Source organism: Bidens hawaiensis, unplaced genomic scaffold (genome assembly GCF_021521415.1).
Source record: "Bidens hawaiensis isolate Kalapana, Puna unplaced genomic scaffold, B.hawaiensis_p1.1 tig00035038_1, whole genome shotgun sequence".
Classification (NCBI taxonomy): domain Eukaryota; kingdom Viridiplantae; phylum Streptophyta; class Magnoliopsida; order Asterales; family Asteraceae; genus Bidens; species Bidens hawaiensis.
Genome location: NW_027505342.1, coordinates 129,156 through 137,461, shown reverse-complemented (window position 1 = coordinate 137,461; position 8,306 = coordinate 129,156). Strand labels below are relative to the sequence as shown.

At 38.8% G+C, this 8,306-nt stretch overlaps 1 protein-coding gene across 1 annotated transcript; it reads left to right on the top strand.

Annotated features, from left to right (window-relative positions):
* The first annotated feature begins 5,329 nt into the window (after window positions 1–5,329).
* On the top strand, window positions 5,330–7,090 carry LOC143612586 (putative receptor-like protein kinase At5g39000). The gene is made up of 3 exons (XM_077086538.1): window positions 5,330–6,223; window positions 6,684–6,858; window positions 6,951–7,090. The coding sequence occupies exons 1-3, from the start codon at window positions 5,330–5,332 to the stop codon at window positions 7,088–7,090; spliced, it is 1,209 nt and encodes a 402-aa protein (XP_076942653.1).
* Window positions 7,091–8,306: the final 1,216 nt, after the last annotated feature.

Sequence of the window (8,306 nt, the reverse complement as noted above, 5' to 3'; positions counted from 1 at the left end):
ATAACAAAAACACTTACACAACCCGTCGACTTGGATAACGGGCTCAAGCGCGCTGTCGGCCCAGAGCCTGCTCATCCCGACCCCAACCAGCGCCTCCTCGCAAATTTTCTTCGCGGGGGATGGTTCGGCGGTCAGCTTTTTAACCCATGCGCCAGTTGGGTTCTTGAGGACATCCTCATCCGCAGGCGCAGAAGTGATAGAGCGCATGGTCATACGGATGGGGATCACACCGGCCTTAATGTAAAAAAACCTCTCAGACCAGTCATGAAGGCTCTTGAATGAAACAGTGGAGCACTTCACCTTCTGACTGCGAGGAATAAAAGAGATCCAATTGTCTTGGATCTTGGCCTTATAAAAATATTGAAAGCGCCGAGGAGTGGGTTCCTCGCGCTGGGATTTGCACATGAACTCAAAGTGAGTCACGCGCACGAGTCCAAACGGATGGACTTGGGATATGTGAATCCCATAGAACTTCAACAGTGCACCCACAAACCTTGTCATCGGGAGACGAAGGTTGCAGTGGGTGAAAAAGTGGCTATATAGGGATATATAGCCGGCAGGCGGGTCCGCCGCCGTTTGCCCGGACCTAGGCAACATGCAGCCAAACAGGGTGGGAAACCCCTGAGAGGCGATGAGGTTGTCGAGATCGGCCTGCTTCAATTTGCAGGGGATTTCATTCCACCTTTTGGTGGCCTTGGTCCTCCCTACTTCCTCCGATGTGGTTTCAACAACCTTCTTCCCCTTTCCTTTTTGCTTCAATGTCGACATCACCACAGATTTCACACGGCGTCTTCGAGAGGCAACGGAGGTGATTGAAGGGCTAGACGAGTATGAACTATCAGACATACAACTATAATAGCCGATAATCGAGGATTCCAATCGATGTAAACACTCAAATCAGAATTTGAAAGCAGAAATTTGAATTTTAGAAACAATGAAGATAAAGATAAAAATTTCCTAAGGGCCTGCTTTTATAGGACCAGGAGAGAGAAAAGTGGCAGCTGATCGGATTCCACGCGCCCCCACTCGCAGGGGCAACCCAAGGAAGGCGCGACACGTGTCCCTAACAGCTGTGTGAGGGGACAAAAAGATGTAACCGACCTGCCACGGAACAGACACGCGCCCTCACTCGCAGGTACAAACCAATGCGAGTGTGACACGTGTTCAAGACAGCTGTGAGGGGACGTGAAAGGCAACTGTAGCACCTCGAGCACACGAAAAGTCTGACACGTTTACGGCGCACGTCATCACCAACCAACCACGTGTTTGGACCTTTCGTTTTCAACCAAATGGATAGAACTTCGCGCGACGATGGAAACAACCAAGAAAACGACAAAACCCCCTACAAAAGGACAATTCAGTGAGTCTAATATCTATCTTACCGCGCTCGCGCGAGATAAGACACACATTAGACTGGGGGGGCTTGAAGAGGTATGTACCCGCCTCAACACCAATCAAGGCGGGTCAACCCGCAAGATAAAGACATTATGAAGGCACAAAGCCAAAACCCAGGCGCATGGCGCATACAAAACATGCTCAGGCATCATATGCTCGCGCATCACATATGCGCGCGGCGCATATCGCATGCTCTTGCACATCACATATGCTCGCGCGTCACATATGCGCGTGGCGCACCAGCGCGCGGCGCATATCACACGCTCGTGCATATCACACCTGCGCATGAAATATCTGCGCGTGAGAATAAAAAGAAGACTTCGCGCATCCTCAGGATGGGCGCATATCACACGTGCACATAATCAACCTCGTCCTTATCCAAATCAGGGTTAGGGCAACCTTGATTGTGCACGTCAGACAATCTTCTAGAAGGCATCTTTTTAAGGAGTAAGAATATGCTGATGTTGACAGCTGCCAAATGAAAGGTCGACAACTCAGCATGACACATGTGCTACCACATGATTACAACCAACGAGAAAGCGCCAGGTGTCCCAGAGGACACATGGCGCAGTGCGGTTGGAGGAGGCCAACGAGGCTGAGCCCAACCAGTGGAAACCCTAGCACTATAAATACAGCATCAACTCCACTTTGATGACACATTCATTCACACTCAATCATTGACAGTTACAAGCAGTGATATCACATTCAATCATATTGAATCATATTCACTCACAGTCAGTTACAGAAAGACACACAGTCACATCATCAAGGGTATTCAGCGATTCAGCAATACTCTGGAGATTCACTTACATACAACATTATTATCTTCTCCAAAAGATACTGATTCTCACGCCGGAGGGTTACCCCAAAGAGGACCCCTCTGTCCCTTTCTGAGGGGTAAGTAACGGCGCTGTTCATTTTGTAGGTGGAAGAACTCGGATCCAGAAGAACCATCGGTGAAATAGTTTAATCACACCCGAGGAAAGTAGATCTGCTACTAGTGAGTAGATCCACGTTTCTTCATTTATGTTTTGAAATACTTTTCATGTTTGCTGACCAGATTATATGTGACATCATAAATTTAATTTCTTCTTACTTCTTTATTTCAATTATTAACAATTTTATGCAGGTTTCAAGTTCGAATTTGGAGTGAAGATTTGAATGGAGGCCACAAGTCTCAAGTTCGAAACCGATCACAACCCTGTTTTAGCGCATTGGACCTTCAAGTGACGTTCCCAGAACAAAAGATGGCGGGCTTTGCGTTATCCAGCGATGTCTGCGATCGCAAATGTGTGGGTTGCCTTTTGCCATTCGGTTACTCCGGGGACCCAGTCTTTATTCGTTAATCGTAAAAGAAAATTTCAACATGCACTGCTTCCATTAAACATGTGAAGTGAGGATACTACTGCCATTATTTATGTGACAGAAATATCACATTATTTTGATAAGAAAAGGTGGATTACACACAACCATTATTTGAAAAGAAGAAAAAGATCAAAAAAGTGATTCTCTACTTTTTTTTCTCTCTTATGGAGAAAAAACATGAACATTTCCTTAGATGGTGACATTTATAAATTTAACCTCAACTCTTGGAGTCTTGGACCATTAAAGTTTATTAAAGCACGCAACGTGAAGCACTAATTAACTAAGTTAATTAATCAATGGGGCATTCAACGAACGACCTTTTTTCTATGTAAAGAGATGGAAATATCAATATGTTCCATGTCAATATAACCATTTAATTTAACAACTAATTTCAGCGTTGACAACCAAATTTGAACGCTATCATATTCACGGTGACAATCAGTGGCTTGTCTCACATGACATTTAACTTGGCAGTTTGTTAAAAGTTAATATTAAAACGAGTTAAAAAAGAAAACTGAAGGAGCTAAATGAAAGTGTTTTTGCTTGAATATTTTGAATTATTTCTATAATTAATTTGCAAGTTTATCTACTCTGGAATGTAGGGGTTTTGAACTGGTTAAGTTTATGTTTAGTTTAATTAGGATTAGTAAGTTATTTAATATAATAAGTTGATTACGGCTATGTAATCGCGTGCCAAGAATAGAGTTTATCATGGTTGAAATTAAACTTTGTGTTCGTGTTCTGATTTCCAAAAATTGGTATAAGAGCCATTAAGCTCGTACCCGGGGACGAAAACAGAAGATGTGGGGTGGGGTTAAAGCAAGCAACAAGTCAAGTTCAACAAGTAGGTTAGTTTTATTAGCAAGTAGGTCTGTAGCAAGAAAGCCTGATTAGCAAATGGGTCAGTCTAGGTCTTTAGCAAGAAAACCTTATTATCAAGTGAGCTAGGAACAAGAAAAACTGGCTACCAAATAGGTCAGAAACTGATTAGCAAGTTGGTCAGTGAAACCTTCAACAAGAAAACTAGTTAGCAAGTTGGCTAGGATCAGGTACGAAGTAAGTAATCTGATCCTTTGATCAGAAGCAAGAGTAAGAAAGTGAGAAACCAATTCGGGTTATAGCAAGAGCAAGAAAATAATTAAAATAAGAGAAAGAAACTCGTTCTTGAGTTAGAGCAAGAACAATAAAGAAAGAAAGTAAGAACTAAGGAAAATGAAGATCATGCAAGAAAAAAGTATAATCAAAATTCGTATGGTTCGACTAGGGAAAGAGCAAGAAAATGAGTCAATTTCAAGATTAAGAGGGGCAATGTTAAACTATTTTCATTAATTTTTTTTACTTTTTTTCTCATATCGAGTGAGCAAAAACATGTAAATTTCCTAAGATGGTGACATTATACTTAATCTCAACTATTTCAATATTATTTATTCCATTTGTGGACCCACTTATGTCGACATGTATCTATCTCTTTTGACCAATCAAAAGAAAACACACGCAACCTAAATTCTCCTAAACTTTTTTTGGTGGAACTTGGAAGAGTTAATTAAGGTAAGAATTCAACGACCACCCTCTTTTCCTAGAATGTTTCACGTTAATATATTTAAACAAGATCTTAACTTGATTTGGTCTTCACCGGCCGGCTTTGGATGAGCCTTCATGACATGATGGTGTGACAACCATATTTGCTCACTAGCTTGTCAGATGCATTTGAATTGGCTGTCAATCACAAGCATTAAAACTTAATTAACTTATACATGGTTACATAAGTCGCCATGTGCTCCAAGATTGGTTGAATAGGGAGCTAATTACGAGTATTCATTATAGACGGATAATACTCGGAGAGTACTTGGATGCTGTAAATTATAAACAGATTAATTTTTGGGAAATTATATATTACGTCAAATTTTATAAGTTTACTAATATTTATAACAAAATACGTTAGTATCAATGTAAATAATAATAATAATAATAATAATAATAATAATAATATTAATAATAAAAAGATACATCTTTAAATAATAAAGTATTCTAAAAATTGATAATCATTAATTAATAAAAATGATATTCAGTCTTTAATATTATATACATTGGAGTTATGTTTTATTTTTTCAGTCAAAATCAGCACGCGCGAAGATCTAATCTTTGATCAATTCTAAGTAACTAAGCAGGGTTAAACTAAATCGTATCGGCACCATATCTAGTAGAGATTACTCGACGAGTATGTACTTGATCTTCTGGACCAACTTTTACAATACTGGTCTTACATGCATAGCTTTTTTTCCCCATCAATTTAAGACTTTTAGGATAATGACTTTTACTTCCCAAGGCCACTTGTAACCAGTACGTTACTTTCAATCTTTAACTTTTTAGAGGACTTTCAGTCAAACTAAAATAATCAACAGTAACCAAAATTTGTTTTTCTTCTTTCCAAATATCTTCTATATATACATCCATAACTGTCCGAGGTTTTGTAAACACAATTTATTAGGCCCTCTTCTTAATTTGTCCAAATATCTATAATTATCCTTTTTTTTTCTTCAAGATTTTCATCATGTTTAAATCAAAAATCATGCCTTTCACTGAAGATGTGAATCACTTGCAGATTCCTCTCCAAGACATATCGTTGGCAACTAATGGATTTGCCAACGAGAATGTCATTGGAAATGGCGGGTTTGGGAAGGTATACTATGGCATATCTGAAAAACATGGGCCCATCGCCATAAAGCGGTTAGATCGTCGGCATGGTCAAGGAGACCATGAGTTTAAGACCGAGATTGCTTTGCTTCCAAAATATAAACATGAAAATATTGTTTCTCTTCTCGGATTCTGCAATGAAGATGGCGAGAAGATACTTGTTTATCCGTATGAAAGCAATTGGAGCCTCGATAAACATATAAGCAAAGAATATCTTAAATGGATCCACCGGCTTCAGATATGCCTAGACGCTGCTCGCGGCTTAATGTACGTTCATGATAATGTAGGGTCCCAACTTGAAATTTTTCACCGCGATGTGAAAAGCTCCAACATCCTTTTGGATGAGAATTGGAAAGCCAAAATTTCTGATTTTGGTTTGGCAAGAATACGCCCTGCAAATGCGGAGACTAGCTTTCTTATCTCTGATCCTTGTGGCACACCTGGATATATTGATCCAAGGTACCATATTAACAAATATCTCACACAAAAATCAGACGTCTACTCTTTTGGGGTTGTATTGTTTGAAGTTTTGTGTGGAACGCTTACATGTGATCCATGGTTCAATGACCATTTAGCTGCTGTGGTCGAAAAACATTACAAAAGGCAAACATTAGACAACATCATTCCTTCTTATTTACGTACACAAATGAACCTAAATTCGTTACAATCGTTTTCAAACATCGCATATCAATGTTTGAAGAACGTAGAAGAGCGTCCAACAATGAAGGAGGTCGTGAATCACTTACAAGAAGCTATTGATCATCAACTAGTAAGTTGTTACGTTTGCATAATGTTATTTTACATATTTAATGGATTTTGGATTTACACCCTTTATTTGTTTGAGCCGATTTTTTTTTTTTTTATAGTTTCTTTTGTGTGATTATATATTCTTTTATGTGGGGTTTAACAAAAATGAGTCTTTTTTTTTCTTTTACTAGGGGGGTGATGTGGGTGTTGGTTTTAATGAGCTTTTTAAAGTTGGTTTTGGTTAAATCAAGAAAAAAGCCGAGTTATTTGTAATTGGGTTTTAAGGAACATGTGTTTTTATCCTTGACGTAGTGGTATATATAGTAGTATGGTGTTCGCCCCTCTAAATGTGAGGTGTCAGGTTCAATTCTTTGCAAGTGTAAGGTTAAAAGAGGGTTTCAATTGAAAATTTTGTTGTTTAAGATAACAAGCATGTGTTTTTTTTAATGACGGTCCGACTTGATTAATTTGTTGTATTTTAGGAGACAGAGATGTTGGAAGAAGAAGGAAATTCGGCCACCGAAGATGAGAGAAATGGAGAGGATTTAGAAGACCCGCCACTACCTCCTCAGCAGGAAAATGTTTTAAACATAACCTTTTGTTGCTATTGTAAAGGCCACATTAAACAAGTCCGGAAATGTATTGAACTCCTTGAAGGTTCAATTCGTATTCTTATTCATTTATCTACTTATTGTTACCCGCAAGAAGCGATGGAATTCTAATTCTGGATTTTGTGGGTATGATTGTAGAGGTGGAAAGTGTAGCCAAGGGTCCAGAGAGTTTACAAGTGGTGTTCAAAGGCCCTTTCCTTGCAGCTAATCAGCTCGTAGAATATGTGTACGAGAAAACCCGCAAAAGAATAACGATCATGAACGGAGATCCAACCTAGGACAAAGCTAGGAAGAAAAGAAAGCCGCGGTTGAATACTATTACTATAAACTAGCAAATTAAAACTTATACCATGTTCGTTTCATTTTTTTATGCTTGTATTTGTACATTAATAGTCTCATATTACATCATTATGTTTATGTAATTATATATATTAGTTTGATGTTGTTTTATTATTATGTGTGCTACAATTAAACATGCTAAAATGGTTAATTGATTTGTTTATGTGGATTTCAACATAAAAGTAATTTGGGTTGACTTGATGTTGAGTTTATTCTTTTTTTTAACAAGTGCGACTTTATTTGTGTTTAGGTCATCGCACTCTTCAAACTGAAGAGTCTCGTTGCTCCACTCTGACTAGACTATTGTGTCTTAACTGGGCCCAAGTCATCTTTAAAGTTCGGCTTAGGCGTTCGCCCGGGAAACCATACGATCGGCTGCCACTTGACAGTCGTTCTGTCACCACAATAGCAAAACTCTCTGTTGTAACACAGGATGAGACGAAAAACCCGGAGGGGCTCGTATTCGAACTGACAACGTTGCACAAGAGACGGATACAAGACGTGATCCCATTTTGAAAAATAGCCGACCTAAAATCCTGACGTGTGCATTAGCCTTCACTTTCTTTCCATATCTATTTGCATGTCTATTTTCAAACCTTAACTGTTGCAATACATAATGGATACTTCATAAGAGGAAATCGCAAGTGTGCTGAAAATATGTTGATACTTTGTACTAGGACTTATCCACATATATCATCACTTCAGATTGCACCTTTGATTTTCAGAAGAAAAAAAAAGAGCACCTGCCACACTTATCTCTCGGGAAGCCGGAAGAAGATTATATCAAATGGATGAACACAAAAATCCACATATGGATTTGACCAGTGGTGGACCTACACCAAGTAGGGGTCGGTCGACCCTGTGAAAATTTTTTAAAGATATATATAAGTTAAAATCTCGTCCAACCTTTATGAAATTTTGACACTGATTATTTTCAGAAGCCTGTGAAAATTTTTCCTCAGTCTGCCACTAGATATGAGAACTTAATAAATAGCTAGTTTAATAGCCTCTGCATAGGCTAATTACGGTTTATCTATGTGTACATGCGTGAGAACCGTTTATGGGGATGACGACTTGAATTAAATATATTGGGCTTATATCACCAACTCTTTTATTTAAAAAGCTGGATCTATTGGGTTGGGCTAGTTAATATTT